This window comes from Notechis scutatus, chromosome 2 (genome assembly GCF_049901735.1).
Source record: "Notechis scutatus isolate UNSWTSFEM ecotype Mainland chromosome 2, rNotScu1.2, whole genome shotgun sequence".
NCBI classification, from domain to species: Eukaryota; Metazoa; Chordata; class Lepidosauria; order Squamata; family Elapidae; genus Notechis; species Notechis scutatus.
The window spans coordinates 124,834,557-124,852,290 of record NC_142010.1 but is presented as its reverse complement, the minus strand read 5'-3'; the positions used below and the strand labels follow the sequence as shown (position 1 = coordinate 124,852,290).

General features: G+C 38.4%; 1 protein-coding gene across 3 annotated transcripts in view; it reads right to left on the bottom strand.

Annotated features, from left to right (window-relative positions):
• The window catches only part of PRKCA (protein kinase C alpha), a 191,809-nt gene that overhangs the window by 89,967 nt on the left and 84,108 nt on the right, over positions 1 to 17,734 (bottom strand). For all 3 annotated transcript variants that reach the window (XM_087956096.1, XM_087956094.1, XM_026678784.2), the window contains exon 3: positions 2,893 to 2,975. In XM_087956096.1, coding sequence (XP_087812222.1) covers positions 2,893 to 2,975 — 83 coding nt within the window. The remainder of the gene's footprint in view (positions 1 to 2,892; positions 2,976 to 17,734) is intronic.

Genomic DNA, 17,734 nt, shown 5'->3' with positions numbered 1-17,734 from the left:
CTTATCTTCAGAATGATAGACTTAGGCCTGTGATGGCAAACTTACGGCACGTGTGCCAGAAGTGTCTTGCAGAGGCATCTCTCTGGGCACGCCAGCTGTCGTCCGTTGCTGTTCTGGGTTCCGTCAGCTAGTCTTCGTGTGTGCAAGAGTACTGGAAACCAAAGAGCAGCTCCCCAGCGCACGCTCTTCCAGTTTCTGGTGCTCCCCTGCCCACGTGCATGCTCCAGTTTTGGCATTTGGTGCTGAAAAGGTTTGCCAACACTGACTTAGGCTGTATCTACCTAAGTTTCTATATTTTCTTTGAACACATCTGAAAAACTGAAACATTTTGAAGTTCTCAAAGAAATAGAATCTTCTCAGGTTTTGAATCTAGGCACATTGTGGCTTCTTTAGAACATTGGGCATAGTGGAATTATTTATGATGCTATAATCTATCATTAATTGTTTGAACAGGGATGAAAAACAACAGAAATCAAATTTAAGGTAACCTAAAATTCATATTATGTTCATAAGGTGTACTCTTGTAGAATTCACTATATAGAGTGGCTAGAAAAGTTATTTTTTAAAAAATGGAACCTGTGCTTTGGCACTGGAGCCAATGGACTTCATTTTGCTATTTGGGTTGTTATCTGGGAATGGCTTACTGCTATTTCTAGTTTTAGGAAAGTCACTCATATATGCATTGAAATAAAAAAAACATTATTCTCTATCAAAGCATCTGATCTGTCTCCAAAATATTATATATTTAATTTGTGGTATCACTAGGTGAGCAAGATTTCTGATTAAATTCTGGACAGCCACTTCCAATTAATACAATCCATTGGTTCACTGATTATGCATCATTAGGTTGGTATCAAATGATCAGGTTCAAATTATTATTATTATTTATTTATTAAATGTAAATGATCGCATAGCTCTATAAAGCATGCAACAAGAGCCTCAAATGGGAACTTAGTATTGATTGGTTGTATGATGTATTTATTTGCTTTCTTGGTTATCCAAGGAGGAGGCAGTTATCCATCGGAGCCTTCTCCAATACCAATATCACTTCTTTATGTTATATTTGGGTCCACACTAGTATAGGACTTGGACTTCACTCTGCCTGAGTTTCTAATTTTACAATGCTACAATTGATTTCCATAATGGAAGAAAGGATGGAAAAAGTTATGCAGTTGGCAGAGATGGCAAAATTAACTGTTTTAATTAAAGAGAAGGTGTATCTAGCTTGTTTCTATTGGAAATCGCTTCTGTACTTTATGCTTGAAACGGGGGGGGGGACTTTGATTTGAGATTTTGATGATTAGATTAGTTTGTTGCTAGACAAATGGTTAATATATACTCAATGTGTATGCAAAAAGTGGAAATTGTAACTATATTTTGTATTTTACTGCAACGAAAAAAATTGTAAGTGAATCTTTTTTTCCTTTCCCCTTTATCTTGCATTCCCTTCCCATTACTTTTCCCTCCCCTATTCCCTTACTAGCAGTTTCTACTTGTATTTTATATTATCACAAGCTTCAATTAAAAAAACAGTACTGTAGTGGGAAATCATACTAAGAATATTTTACAATTATGCTTGAAGAGGCTATGATATAATGGAGTTTGGACACTTAATGTATCTCTAGGGAGTGAAATTGTCTTTTTTTTTAAACTGCAAATTATTATTTACACAAAATAATGATAACTTCATGTTTCATGCTAAGCCAAACCAAAGCATGCTATAGTAGAACTTTGATGTGACTAACTACCGTATTTGCCGGCGTATAAGACGACTTTTTTGCCCCGAAAAACATGCCTCCAAGTGGGGGGGTCGTCTTATACGCCGGTATATCCACTGCCGGCTTTCGGAGGCTTGTTGGACGCAGCGAAGGCGCCTCTGGCTTCCTGGATCCCCTGCGTCGCTTCCGCTTCATCCCGCTCGCCTCGCTCCGCCCGAGGCTGCAGCCTTACTGCTCTTCCCATGGCCCCTGGCACTCTGCCCTGCCGCTGCAGCCCCGGGGATTTCTGGAGGGCGTTTCCGGTGGTGGTGGTGGGTCGTCTTATACGCCGGGTCGTCTTATACGCCGGCAAATACGGTAGCTCTTATACATTTAGTAAAGAGCATATTGTCATAGAGCAGGGGTGTCCAAACTCAATTTCATTGAAGGCCACATCAGAGTTGTGTTTGACCTTGAGAGGCCAGTGTGGGTATGGCCAGAGTGGGCATGGCTAGCTCAATGTCACTTGTGCTGGGGGCTCCTGTGGTGGCCCAAGTGCTGTGCCAGCAAAAACTGGCTCCCAAGCTCTGTTTTCGACTGTGATGGCCTCCTGCAACCCTCTGCCAGCGAAAACAGAGCTCCATTTTCGCTGGCAGAGACACTGTGGGGCGGTCCTTCGGTGTTTCCAGGGTGGCCCCATAGGCCAGACCTAAGCACCCCATGGGCGGAATTCCGGCCCATGGGCCTTGAGTTTGACACCCCTGTCATAGAGTAACTTACTCCCTATACTTGACAAAATTGCCTCCATACACTATATCAGGCATTCCAGAACCATAAATACATGATAGAGTTGCTACAGGTAATTAAATAGAAAGAAAAGTTGTTATTAAAAGAAAGCATGCTATTGCTGATGAGATCTACATCTGTTAGAAGCTCTTTCAAGGAAAATCCCAGGAAGAACCTTTGTGCATCCTCTTTTCCACATTCTGTATCCTTATTTTTGTTTGTCTGTTTGTTCCTATCATTACTTGCCCATAGATGTCCCTAATTTGCAGAGTTATTCAGTGCCAAAGAAAACATATCTATAAGGCACAATGTAGAAAAGAACAAATTAAGATATTCTAATGTTCCAAGGACTTTTCAAAACAATTAATGCAGCAAAATGAATGAAATAACAAAAATCCAATGTACTTACATCAGTGTCAGGTCCCTTGTCAGCTCCAGGACAAGAAAAAGTAACAAATTCATGGCACCTCTTGTGAACCACAAAACAGCAAACTAAAAAGAGAAGAAATATAAATTTCTTTAACCAAGTTAACCAGTCTACAGTCAGTTTACTTGCATGGAAATTAGTGTGACACAATAATGCCCTGTGAAATTCTATGACAAGCATTCAAATCATAGACCAATCTTCACCATCTACTTTTCTATTCATGTAACAGTTTACAAGACACTATTTCATTATCCCCAGGGGTGGGATCTGACAGGGTTAACTACCAGTTCGGTGATTTACAATGTGCTTCCCTGCACGCTGCGCATGCGTGTAAATCTTCGTCAGCTTGCTGCCTAGACAGCTGAGCAGCGCTGTGTGCAGGGAAGCAGCGTTTGAAAAAGCACTTTTTTCCTGCTTTTTCAACCGCAGCTGTGCTTTGCACAGCAGCTGAGGTTGAAAAAGCTAGAAATAAAGGTCAGGTAAGAGCCCGGGCAGGCGGGTGGGCCAAAACAGCATAGACATAGAACCGGTTCTATGTCTGCTGCTCTTCAGAGCTACCGGTTCTACAGAGCTGGGCAGAACCGGTAGAATCCCACCCCTGTTTATCCCATATGGGGATAATATACCAAACGCTCATGGATTCTATAGTTCTTACTAAGCTTCTTCAGGGGGTTCAACAGAAAGGATTATGAAACTTGCTACTCAACTAATCAGCAATCTTACATGATTGTGATATGATTAAGTGGAGTCCAAATGCGTCCTCATGCTCTTGGAACAGAGCTGGCAGAATGGACTTCTCCTCATGTGTTGTTTCCACAGCATCCCCCAAAACTCCTCTGATGTGGGTGGAAGTGTTTAGGAGAAAAAGCAGGCCACATTGGAATTCACCTTCTACTTTTTGCCTTTGGAATTTTAACTAGGCTACTGGCCGGCTCATCATTGAAGAACTAATTTAATAGCATAAAGGTAATCCTCGACCTTCACCACAATTGAACTTAATTTTTTTTTCTTTCTCAGCAAGACAATTGCTAAGTGAATTTTGCCCCACTTTACGTCCTTTCTTGCCATCGTTGTTAATCAAATCACTCCAACTGATAAGTTAGTAAAATGGTTGTTAAGTGGATCTGGCTTTCTTATTGACTTTGCTTGTCAGGAGGTCACAAGAACTGACCTCGGTACACTACAACTGTCATAAGTATCAGTCAGTTGCCAAGCATCTGAATTTTGATCACATAACCATGAGAATGTTGCAATGGTCCTAAGTGTGACAAACGATCATAAGACATTTTTTTCAGTTCCACTGTAACTTTGAACGGTTACTAAACAAATTGTAGTAAGTTGAGGATTACCTGTGAATCATTTCTATACTCAAGTACACAATTCACTGTGTACTGAAGTCAATACACAATTAAACATTACTATTGGAATTAATATATCAATATCAATATCTATCTATATCTATATATAATATAGATATAAAATAAGGAATATCATTCCAAGTGTGGCTGAAATCTCTTGGGTGACTAATTTGGACATCTCTCGCAGTTGCCATTTATATATTTTTCACTTAGACGTGATGTTGCATAAAATGAATATATTCTATTTTATTTCAGTATATGTAAGCATGGGCTGAGGCGTTTTGTTTTGCTTGAAAAAGTGAGATAATGTTTATTGTAGGACAACGTTTTTGATCGTAAGTGCAAAGCTAAGATGACAGAACAGATCAACATTTCATGATGAGTATACTATATGCATTGTTTTCTTTATTAATTTTTCTCATCGTTTGGTAAATTATCTCCACTTTATTTATCCCATGAGAATGCTTGCTTATGTGCTTGGTTTTTACTCTCTCCATAATAATGTCATTCCAGAAATAAACAACTGTAAATGAAAACAATAGCATTGTTCTCTCTAGTTCACATTCTAGCCTTAAACTCTTGAGATTCCTGAATAACAAGAATCTTGTTTCTGTTCCTACTCATTGTGGAATGAAGCATTATTCAGTGAGGAGAAAAATGATTTCCCACCCGCTCCAAGTCTAATGATTTTCTTGATTATGACACCCAACTCTATATTTCCACTCCTGGTGGACCCAAGTGATGCTATAGCCACCCTTTCGCGGTGCCTGGAGGCTCTAGTGGACAACAGGCTTTAACTGAACCCTGGTAGGACCAAATGGCTACGGGAACTTTGTCATATTTAACTCTGGATGGGGTGGCACTGCCACAGAAAGACACCGTCTATGACTTGGGGGTTCTCCTGGATTGGAAACTCCTGTTCAAGGAACAGGTGGCTGTTGTGGCTAAGAGAGCCTTTGCACAACCAGTTGCCGCCTTTCCTGGATGCACCAGGATTCCCTGCGCTCAGTCGTTTAGTCCCTAGTCATCTCATGGCTGGACTACCGTAATGCGCTCTACATGGGGCTATCCTTGAAGAGCATTTGGAAGCTACAGCTGGTGCAGAGTGTGACAGCGTGGGTATTTGGGGGGGACCCAAGGGTGGCCCCTGTAACACCACTGATCCATGAGCTGCATTGGTTATCAGTCTGCTTCTGGGTGCAATTCAAGGTGTTGGTGATCACCTTTAAAGCCCTTCATGGCATGGATCTAGGTTACTTGAGGGACCCTCTCACCCACTGGGTTTGACCATGCCACTTGTGGTGGCAGAAGAAGCATGCTGTCGATCCCGTCAGTCTAATTATTCCAGCTGGCGGGGTCCAGGAAGAGAGATTTCTCTGCTGTTGCTCCTGCCCTCTGGACTATAGTTACTCTATGGTAAGATGGTTGGTAAACAAACAGTTTGGGAAAGAATTTCAGCAACTATGCTCTCCGGTTTTCTGTATTTCCTTTATTGGCAAAATATTTTTATATTTCTTTTTAAGAGGCCAGATTAACTATGAACTTTATAATAAGGGTGGGTTTTTAAAAAAAATGTCTTAAGCAAAATATACGCTATTAAAAAAATGGTTAAGCCATTAATTCTGACTTGCAAAGGGCAGGGAAACTTCTATTAACCATATAGATGTGTCTTTGTGGAGATTGTTTCTTGTTGCTGTAGTTTTGGTTGTTGTTATTCAGTGCCACCTGGAAAACCTTCTAAGCACCAATTCCACCCGTGCTTTTTACAATTTTGTAAACAACAAACTAAAAGACTCAAGGTCTATCCCACCCTTGATAGGACCTGATGGTAAAGACTGCAACGACGACACCACTAAAGCCAACATCTTTAACACATTCTTCAGCTCAGTATTTGTAAACAGCAATGGATCATGCCCAGTATTTCCTAGCCGTACCACAGATAACAACAATGATCTAATACATATCGATTTTACAGAAGACAATGTTGAAAAAGCACTACGCAATCTAAAACCATCTCTATCTATTGGACCTGATGGAATATGTGCCTACTTCTTAAAAAAAGCTATCCACTGCCATAGCCAAACCTCTAAGCATAATCTTTGAAAAATCTTTCAGGACCAGCTCCTTGCCTAACCTATGGTCACAAGCCACAGTCATCCCCATCTTCAAAAAGGGAGACCCAAGCCTAGTTGAAAATTACAGACCAATCTCCTTATGCTGCGTCACCTGTAAAGTCATGGAATCAATTATTAACCAATCCATCATCCTCCACTTAGAGACAAACAACCTACTCTCCAATAAACAATTTGGTTTCAGAAAAAACTATCCTGTAATCTGCAACTCTTACACTGCAAAAACATATGGACGACACAACTCGACCAGGGCAAAGCAATAGACGCAATCTACATAGACTTCTGTAAAGCCTTTGATTCAGTGGTACACGACAAACTACTCCTAAAAATAAAATCCTATGGTATCTCTGGACAACTGAATAACTGGATAGAAGCATTCCTGGCAAACAGACAACAAATGGTCAAAATTGGGAGCGTCCTATCAAATTCTGTACCTGTCAATAGTGGTGTCCCCCAAGGCAGTGTTCTAGGACCAACTCTCTTCATACTCTACATAAATGACCTCTGTGATCATATTAAGAGCAATTGCGTTCTTTTCGCTGATGATGTAAAGCTGTTCAATACCACAGACAATACTGCTACCCTACAAAAGATCTTGACTATGTATCAGAATGGTCAAACAAATGGCAACTTCAAATCTCAACAAATAAATGCTCTGTCTTACATATTGGCAAAAAAATCAGAAAATAAAATACAAGCTGAATAGTCAAGATCTTGTTGATGACCCAAGCTCTGTAAAGGACCTTGGAATACTCACCTCTAATGATCTAAGTGCTAGAGCCCACTGCAACTACATAGCCAAAAAGGCATTAAGAGTTGTTAACCTAATCCTACGTAGCTTTTTCTCTGGTAATATCACACTACTAACCAGAGCATACAAAACATTTGCTAAACCAATACTCGAATACAGTTCATCAGTCTGGAACCCACATTACGTATCTGATATTAGCACAATTGAGAAAGTCCAGAAATATTTCACAAGAAGAGTTCTCCACTCCTCTACTCGTTGTAGAATACCTTATGCCACCAGACTTGAAATTCTAGAACTAGAAAGCCTTGAATTACGCCGTCTTCGGTCTGATTTAAGTATGGTATATAAAATCATACATTGCAATGTCCTACCTGTCAATGAATACTTCAGCTTCAACCATAACAACACAAGAGCACACAATAGATACAAACTCAAAGTTAACTGCACCAAACTTGATTGCAGGAAATACGACTTCAGCAATAGAGTGGTCAATGTCTGGAATACTCTACTCGACTCTGTAGTTTCTTCCCCAAACCCCAAAAACTTTAACCTTAGACTGTCTACTATTGACCTCACCCCTTTCCTAAGAGGTCTGTAGGGGGCGTGCATAAGTGCACCAACGTGCCTACCGTCCCTGTCCTATTGTTTCTCTTATTCTTCTTTTATTTTTCTTATATGTACCCATTTCATGTATTCACAACTATGTATACACTTATACTTATTATCTTGTAAACAATTGGCAAATCAAATAAATAAATAAATAAATAAATAAATAAATAAATAAATAAATAAATAAATAAATAAATAAATAAATAAATAAATAAATAAATAAATTCAACCAAAAGTACTGGCATTTCCTAGAGGTCTCCCATCTTAAGTTTAAGGCTGCATTACCTTTTTCAAAATCATCCAATCTCAGCTACCTACTATTGAAAGAAGAGAACAATATTTCCTAAAGCAGGTCAGTAGAAATGCCCAATATGAAACTATTCTTCACTCCAAGTTATCAAACCCACAAAAATAATTTTAGCATATTCCTCTAGGTAGAATAGCACAATATGCAACAAACTAAAACTAATATTGTTTAAAGTGATCATTATAGTCACCCTGCAGTAAAACATCTTTGACAAATTGTTCTCAGCCTCAACTCAACTTGACTACATATACAAAGACAACCAGTTCTGTAGACAACTGGTTCTAGGGTCACACTGCTTTTAATATTTCAAGTATTAAATCCAATATTTAACACCCTATATACTAGTTAATAGAATCATGGTCTTTTTCTGTGTCATAGTCATTGATTTAAATTTACTTGAATCCTACATCATACTTATCAAAAGTGTGAGGTAATATTATAGGGAGAGGTTTCACCAGCTAAGGAAAGAATAGAATCTTCCATCCCATTAATGCATTGAAAACTCATCACTTGCTACAATTACTTGCACATTCATAGTGAAGTCTGCAATTATGAAACAGAGATGGCTTCCACATAAGCCTAGACCCTGATAACACGGGATCCTTATTCATCCAGAAAACAATGTACATACAAGGTATAGGTGAAATCTTCTCTAATTTCGATGCAAACCCTCGATGCATCTGAATTAATAAAGGCATGATGTGTAGCTGCTTTTTCTAGTGAGCCAAGATCCCAGCACAGATCTAAAAATTAGGGAATAGGATCTTATGTTTGCCTTTAATGCATGTGTAGTCAGTAATGTACATATTTTATTATTAGATTTTTTAATTCCACCTGTTTTACTTTATAAGTAACTCTAGATCGCAAACATACATAAAACTCCTTCCCTTTTTTCCCACAACAACCCTGTGAGGTGGGTTGGGCTGAGAGAGAATGTCTTACTCAAGGTCACCCAGCTGCCTTTCATGCCGGGACTAGAACTCAAAATCTAGTTTTTAGTCTGGTGCCTTAACCACTAGACCAGAGGTCTCCAAACTTGGCCAGCATACTGACTGGAGAATTCTAGGAGTTGAAGTCCACAAAGTTGCCAAGTTTGGGGACCCCTGCACTAGACCAACTGCCTCTCTTATCTGCACACCCACCCACACAAGCCCCACCCCCAACACAGACTCTTCAATCAATATCAGAACCTGATTATCAATATGCTTCAAAGCTACTATGTAACCATCCTCTTGCCCCCATTATTTGGCTATAATTTTGTTCAATTAAGAGGAAACTTAAGAATAGTTAAACTGAATTTCCTCATTCTGGTAGAGTCCAAATAAACTAAACTACAACTGCCATAATACCCAACTATCATCATTACCGGCCATTGGAAATGACAAGCGTTTGCAACCTTATGCATCTGAAGAATATCAAGTAATGGAAGGCTGAGGCCAATCACTAAGAACTATGCACAGATTAGCCTCAAAATAATAATGAACTTGTTAACATTTTAAAAACAGCTTCTTTGGAATAGCTGAGAATGTGCACATAATAGCCAACTTTTGCTTGAATGTGGAGTTGCATTTAGTTATATATTTTATCCTCAATACAAGCTTATGAGGCAAATTGTCCTGGTAGAAAATCATTTGTGCAAGTCTATATTACTGCTTGAAAGCAAGTTTGGTCTAGTGGTTAAGGCATCCAGTTAGAGACCAGGAGACTGTGAGTTCCAGACCTGCGTTGGGCACAGAGCAAGATGGGTGACGTTAGACCAGTCATTTTCTTTCAGCCCTAAGAAGGAGGCAATAGGAAATTGTTTTTGAAAACCTTGCCAAGAAAAGTGCAGGGATTTATCCAGTCTTTGAGAATTAAACATGATTAAACAGAAAAATAAAATAAAACAACAGTTCCTGATTTGAATTTATTGTTATATTCATAACTTTCTTACATACACAATTTGAAGGTCTTTGTCAATAATCCCTATAGAGGAAAATCAGGATGGAAGAAAAGACCTTTTGAACTGATTTATAAAAAGCCATTCCCAGCCGAACATTGAACATCTTCAAAGCAATAGCATGTTATTCTGCAAATTAAAGATGTAACATGGACTGCTAAAGAATGATTGATTGATCAAAGTATATTGAATAATATTTTACCCAATAATTTCTTAATTTAATGCACACCGAGCACCTGAATGATTTCAATCCTTGCTATTATTTCCAGTTGTCTTACTTTGAAAAGATCCATCAATTAAAAAAAAAAAAAAACCAGACCTCATTCACTATCAAAATATATTCTTACTTCTTTTCAGAAACGTATTATAAAATTATACATTGTTCACACAGAAAAGAAAAAAACTCATACATCAAATTTAAAGATTCACTTTTATACTTATGAGATGGATAATAATCACAGTGAAAACATCATATTTATTTCATTAATGGAAAAATAAAATTTTGTATTATGGACATTTCAAATAATTAAATACAAACTATACCAAATCTGTGTACAGTTTTAGCTGCCAACAAATTTAATCTTTCATGCTTAATGAAAACTAAGAAGTTTAATCCAACAAGGAAGCAAACATTTATTTAACGTGGAAAGAACAGGTCTAGCTAGCAAACGTCCCGCTTAAACCAGTGCATCATGTTTATGTAAGTTAAGCTGATTTTTTTTAAAGAAGAGTTTCAGGTTTTTTGTGGCCATAATCCTGTATTATACTAAAAAGAGTATGACTGAGATAAGATAACAAATTCTCCATATTTTCATAACAGAGCTAGCCTCTTCATTATATTCATACAACTGCACTAGTGCATGCCACTTATACCCCAAAGTTCTAAAACAGAAGGGATAGAATATGAAACAAACACACCCACCCTCTGAGCCCAGTTTGGCTGCTGGGAGGCGTGGCTGCTTGTCCTTTGGGGCAAATCACCCAAATATAATTATCCCTCTGTGAATCACCCATAATGGGGGAATGGAAGTGAAGGGATGGGGGTCCATTGATGGTAGAGGAGCATCAGAAAAGGGCCAGCTGAGTCTGAACTGCCAGCTGTGAATTGGCTGTGGCTGGAGGGTGAAGGGGGCATGAGAATGTGGCAGCGGTGAATTGTCCCATTTTGTCTAGCAATGTCTGTAGCTCAAGAATTGAGGGAGGAATTTTAATCCCCCCGCCCCAAAAAAAGATAGTCTTTGGTTTATGATTATAATGGAGCCCAGAATCTCTGACCTATATCTTGATGGCTGTAAGACGAGGCTCCCAATTGACCCAATTTTATGACATTTTTTGTAGTGGTAGTTAAGCAAATGCCATAGTCAATAAATGAATCCATTGTCTGCAGTGGGTATTTTTTGCCAGAAACCAGAGTAAATGCCAGTTCTGGTGGTGGGGGAGTCATAATTCATGGCCATATGACTGCGAGATGCTGCAAATGGCTGTAAATGTAGGACAATTGCCAAGCCCCCAAAATACAATCACATGACCACAGGGGAACATGGCTGTCAGACCTCAAAATTGGAACTTCAAATCCATCCACATTTTTGTGAAGTGAGGGAGGCTTTTCCCTATCTACCATATGGGTCATAAAAAGTATGCTTCCTGGTTCCCCACTAGATGACACTGATCAATTGATGGGATCTAGAGCAGCCCATATCTATGCAAAGAGAGGTTCTTGCTGCTAAAATGGGCTTATAGTTCTTTAGGCTGGCCAGCTTTTGAAAACACAACAAAAAGTAGAGGGAAGGTGGCAGGGGGAGAAAAAGTTAAAAAGCAAGCACACACATATACACAAACAGTTCAGACTTTCTTTGGCCAAGAAAGTCTTAATTCAAAATGAGAAAAGCAAACAATTTCTAGGCGTAGAAAAAAACAGTTTAAGAACGGCATTGTATGATTGCAATGTTGGGATTAAGTCCACTGAATTAATTAATGCTATGCCAAGTAAACAAGTTTAGACTCGGGGTACAAAATCTGTGGGAAACAATAAGTCCCCACTTCCCCACCAAAACAATGAAAGTTCCTATGCTGTCAAATTCACTTCCCTTCTTAAGGAATCTCTATAGAGACAAGGTTGCATTAGGGACAGCACCCCCCACAGGTCTGGATGGGCCCAGTTTGGGGCTTTCCTAAAGCATTAAAGACCCAAATATTTCCTCAGGCACTTGGATGCCCAGCAGGTTAAACCAGCTCTGTTTGTGCTGCTCAAAACTGGATTACTTTTAGATCCAGATATATTGTATATGTGGTTAACCGTATAGTCAGCCAGATGTTCAGACTGGATTGGGCATTTTTGTCCATCTATCAAGTCCTTCCCAAGGACTTGGGATAGGCATTTGTGGATGCTTGATGGTGTTGGAGGTATTGTCGCAGGATGTAAACTGTTCTTGTAAAACTGCCTTTTGCAATAGACTGATGGTGCGTTTGTCAATACCGATAATGTTCAAATGGTGCTCCAGTTGTTTTGTGATTGCACCCAAGGTACCTATTACTATTGGTACTACATTTACTTTTTCCATAGTCATTCTACTTCTATTTGCTGGCCTTTGTATTTTGTTATCTTCTTGTTCCTTTTATTATTATTATTACTATTATTTTAGGATTACATTTGGTGTATTTTAATTTTGGTTCAAATGTCTTGTGAGCCACCCAGAATAACTGCTGTGAGAAGATGACTACATGCATAATTTAAATAAACAAACCACATATAATTAAACCAGGATCAATGGCATCAATTAGGAAAAGTAGCCAGACCACTACTACTTTAGAGATTCACAATAATTTATTACCTTAAAATGAAACTTAAACCTATTTTCTTTGAGGAAAGAATGATCACAGGTGGAAGAAAACAGCTTTGGGTTTGTAAAACTAATAAACTGTCAAGTATTTTGAAATTACACATAGAAATAACTATTCGAACTATTCTAATTTGAAAACACAATCTGTTTAATATCAAAGCATTTTATTTAATCAACAGATTTAGTAAACACAAAGTATTTACTGTACCAGTTTCCAGACCTTGTGTTCTTTTTATGCACACCAGAAGCAAGCAATCCAACACACACTACTCTAGCTCAAACTGCATTCATTCATGTTCATAAGGGACTTTATAATGTAAATTGCTGGCAAATAGGGATCTACATTAGCCTTCCTAACCTATTCCCTTCCCCTTTAAGCTGCTGCTGTCCTAATTACGAAGACATGCATTTTCACATGCCCATGTTTGTCTGGGCTCAGAAACTAAATTGGGCTGGGCCAGACTCGTTCTTTTGAATGACAGAGTCACAAAATATATAAAGGTTGTAACTCTGCTGGGAAGTCACAAAAAAAGGCAATGGCAAACCAGGGCAACAAATCAAGACAGGATTGATTAAGAACAAAGGTATTAAATTCACAAAATTGTTTCAGTTCTTACTGATGCTAATGGGATCTAGGCTGAGTTATCTGGGCTGCAGACAGAATTCATAAATGTAAACCTGACCATCTTCTTGAACTAGCAGCTAGAAGAGTGAAGGACTTGGAGAAAAGAAATGAAGCAAGTAGCCTGCGAATTTCAATCTAAAAGCTTCCCAAAACTTGAGTCATCTGAACTGCCCACCTATGTTTTCTTTTCACTGTACTCTCAACTAATGTAATATTATTTTCCCTACTTATTTCATTAGTTATGGTGTAATGAAGGCAAAAACCATACCAATTCAAAGAGGTGGAATTATTTCACTTGCTGAAATAATCCTTGGGATACTGTAGTTAACCAACTAGAATTGCTGGCCTTGAATGAAAAGTATTTAGTGTGCCCTGATTGTTTCAAATGCTGATACTTTTGCAAGCAGCAAAGATAGCTATCTCCATCTGTTATTCAACAAATGCTCTGAGAGACAGCAAAGTGTGATTCGCTGTCACTTACATGAAAACTATTCCTTATCTATTTAGAGTTCACACCATTTTACTTGATATGGCCTGTGCATGACCCATAAAAGGAAGAGATATGAATTATTTCTGTCCTGATACATACGTGTACATTAGGAAAGGAATCAATAGATGGCTCAGAAGAGGATTAAATAGATACCAAGTAAGAGCAAATAACAGGAAGAGGGACAGAAAGAAAACTGTTTTGACATTAACTACTAGATCTTATAGTGACAACAATATAAAATGTATATAAAATGCAACAGAGCTACAGAGAACACAGGGAATAACTGCAATGTAACCTAATTCCATTTCCATACAAAGTACTTCAAAGCCCATTCAGGGATGTAACCTACTATTGGATTGTCCCTAGACAAAGATCCTAAATTGGCTTTTACGGTTAAATAGTTAAAACACCTGGTACTGAATTAACTAAACATGTCTTTTTTTCATCCTGCTCCTTATAGAAGAACTGTGTTGGCGCAGTGGTTAGAATGTAGCATTGCAGGCTAATTCTGCTGACTGCCAACTGCCAGCAGTTTGGCTGTTCGATCCTGACTGGCTCAAGGTTGGCTCAGGCTTTCATCCTTCCGGGGTCAGTAAAATGAGGACCCAGACTGTTGGGAGCAATATGCTAACTCTGTAAACTGCTTAGAGAGTGCTATAAAGCACTGTGAAGTGTTATATAAGTCTCAGTGCTATTGCTATTATTATTCCTTTGAATTTTTACCCATCTTTTCTGTCTCCGAATTCTTGAAGATTCAAAGGGTTCCCTGATTTATGAGAAGAAATAGAATTGAAATTCCATAAAAGACATATTTGGCAATAAATGAGCTAAAGGAAATGCATTGAATAGGTTGACGATTCTTTGGCAAAAGTCTAAGATAGCACAATACAGAAATAAAAGGGTAATAAACAATAATAAAAAAATCATTTTTTTTGACCAATGCTGGTGTTTAAGGGCAAGAAAGCCTTCTGTTTGAAACTGATTGAGATCTGGTCAGTTTCAGGCAACTGCTGGAGTCCGGGAGGGCTCTAATCAGCTATTTAAGGTCACAAACTTGAGCTTGTTAACTTGCAGTTGGCACATTTTAGGGAATCCCTGCACTGTGGTGAAAAGCAGCTGGGGAAGAGACAGCATGTTTAAGCAAACCCCTGCCCTTCCGGTGGCAAAAAAAGAGAGGGAAAATGGGTCAAGCAAGGACACTATGATAGAACTTTATCTGAATGAGATGATAGCAACCAGTAATCTTTGTAGCTTCTTTCTCAGTCATGTGTTCACTTAGCAACCATTTCATTTAATGACTGAGTCATTAATCATCACTAAAGTGGTCACTAAATGAGGATTACTTGTATGAAAATATAACTTGATTTCTTATTAGAGCCAAAGAAAAATGCCCAATTCCTGTCTATTATTTAATTTTAAAAAGGAAGCTGTACAAGCATGCCAGAATATCTATGATTTCTCTTCTGTTCCTAGACAAATCCCTTTTAATACTATTATTAGTCTATGAAAATTGTTACCTTTATTCAAAGATTGTTCATGTATCAATAAAAGAAATGTTTTTCCAATCTCACTTTCAAAGGCAATATTGCAAGTCTTTGGTTTTTTTTCAACTTTTTCCCATCTTTGTTAAAAGAAGGTGGGAAACTAATCCTGACCACCAAAGTGCATTTTGAAAATTGGTCAAAAATTCCCAGCTCAGTGAAAAGAACTAAAAGCATCTGATGGGAGGTTTGCTTCCTCCCACCCGCCAAAACACAGGTGGAGTTTAGATGGTTGTGAATGTCTGGCTCCCTTGCAGAAGGAAATAGCCACACAAGAACTCAGGTTCAACTGGAACTGAATGTCAGAAGGTCAGGAAGCTCCACATTATTAGAGGGAATACATCTCATTTACAGGCAGAATTGGCTGTACTCTTTTCCCCAGAGCAGCTGTTACATTTCTGTCTGCTTAATATAAAAAAAGAAAAGCAGAATAATAATATTTTGCTAGATTAGGGGTCTATTTGTTAGTCATTCTCCAAGATTATATGAGATGAATACATTTATAACCCAGCATTTTATTACAAGGTCTTTTACGTTAAAATAATACCTGCCTATACATTTTCTGTGATTCATGCATCAGCTCTGGATGCTGTAGAATGTGGAAAGACTAAAAAAGAATGGCAGTTTTATTAGCACCGATCTGATGAGTTCTTGATTTTCTTTACTTGGTGAAGGAAGGACAGTGGAGTCTCTTTAATGCAATGGTTGTAATATACATTTTTGCTTGACAAGTAAAAGCATTTATTTATGTATTAAATTTTTATGCTGGCCTTCTTCCTGATAATACGATTATGGGTGGCTTAGAGATTATGAAAAGACAAATAGAAAAATAATAAAAAAGTATTAAAACTATGCTGATAATTTTTTTTAACTATCCAAAAGAATCCAAAACTAAATTTGAAGGTTTTTAGCTACCGCACATATTATCCAGCAAACTTCTGTCTCTCAGGGGAATAGAGTCTCCTCAGCAACTTGCTTAAGCACCATAAGCAGAAGCAGCAGCAGCTGGCACATCTGAAAAGCCAAACTACAGTCAAGAAGGTCACAGGCTTAAATAGTTCTCATGCTCAAAACATTGCATGGGAAGGTTGCAGAACTATTGCTGTAAGGCCAAAAGTAACACATACAGCTCTGTATGCACAACAAACATAAAAACACAGATAAATTATGCCTCAGCACTGATAAGCCACAAGGCACAAAGTTACTTTTATTTAATGCAATAACAATATATAAAATGCATTTAAAGAAAGAATGGGACTTACAACTGGTCTCTTTTCCTCCATTATGAACTTCATTCACCCAAACAGAACTGTTGTTTGATTTTTAACTCCAAATAGGAATACAGATTTAGGGTTGGTTTTACATTTTTACAGAGAAGCATAGAATATCAAGATGAAATAGAGGTGCACGTGATTATAAATATTTCTGCTGAAATTTGTCTGTCTTTGAAGCTGTGACTTGAGAATTGCCCTGGGTTTTAAACATTCTGTTTAAATAACATTCTCCTTCCTTCCTTCCTTCCTTCCTTCCTTCCTTCCTTCGTTACATCCATCCCCATCTAATTGTTTCTTCCTTACATGTTACCCAATATTGTTTCCCCCTTATGAACTCATTTCTTTGAAGTTTATTTTCATGCTGTTATAGATGATCATCTAATTTTTGTTCTCACAGTAAGGCAAAAAGTTAACCATTTTACTTTTAGATTTAAGATCTACAAACAATAAAATCAGAAACTATTTCCCCCAAAATTACTTTCAGAAATCGGATCAGTATATTCAAGGACATCCATTTCTTGGGATTATGAATTACTATATTTCTCTAATAACAAGACTGGCTATTTCAGCCTCAAATAGCTTCTTATCAGTTGGGTGGAGGATCATATTATATCCACCAAGTGAAATGAAATAAAAAATAGGAGGGAAGTACAGTGGTCACTAGACCTTTCTGTTGAAAAGCATGGACGTAGTCAGTGATGGGATTAAAAAACTTTTACCACCGGTTCAGTGGGTGTGGCTTGGTGGGCGCGCTTTGCATGTGTGCACATGTGCCAAACACACACTTTGCGCAGGCGCAGAGGCGTTCCAACTCAATCTTCTGTGCTGCGTGAAGCAGCTGCGCTTCAAAAGCAGAAGATAAAGGGTGGGTGGGTAGGCCCAACAGCAGAGCGGTGGAGAGAACTGGTTCGGTCTCCGCTTCTCACCGCCGCTACTTGGCAGAACCAGGCCCAATTGG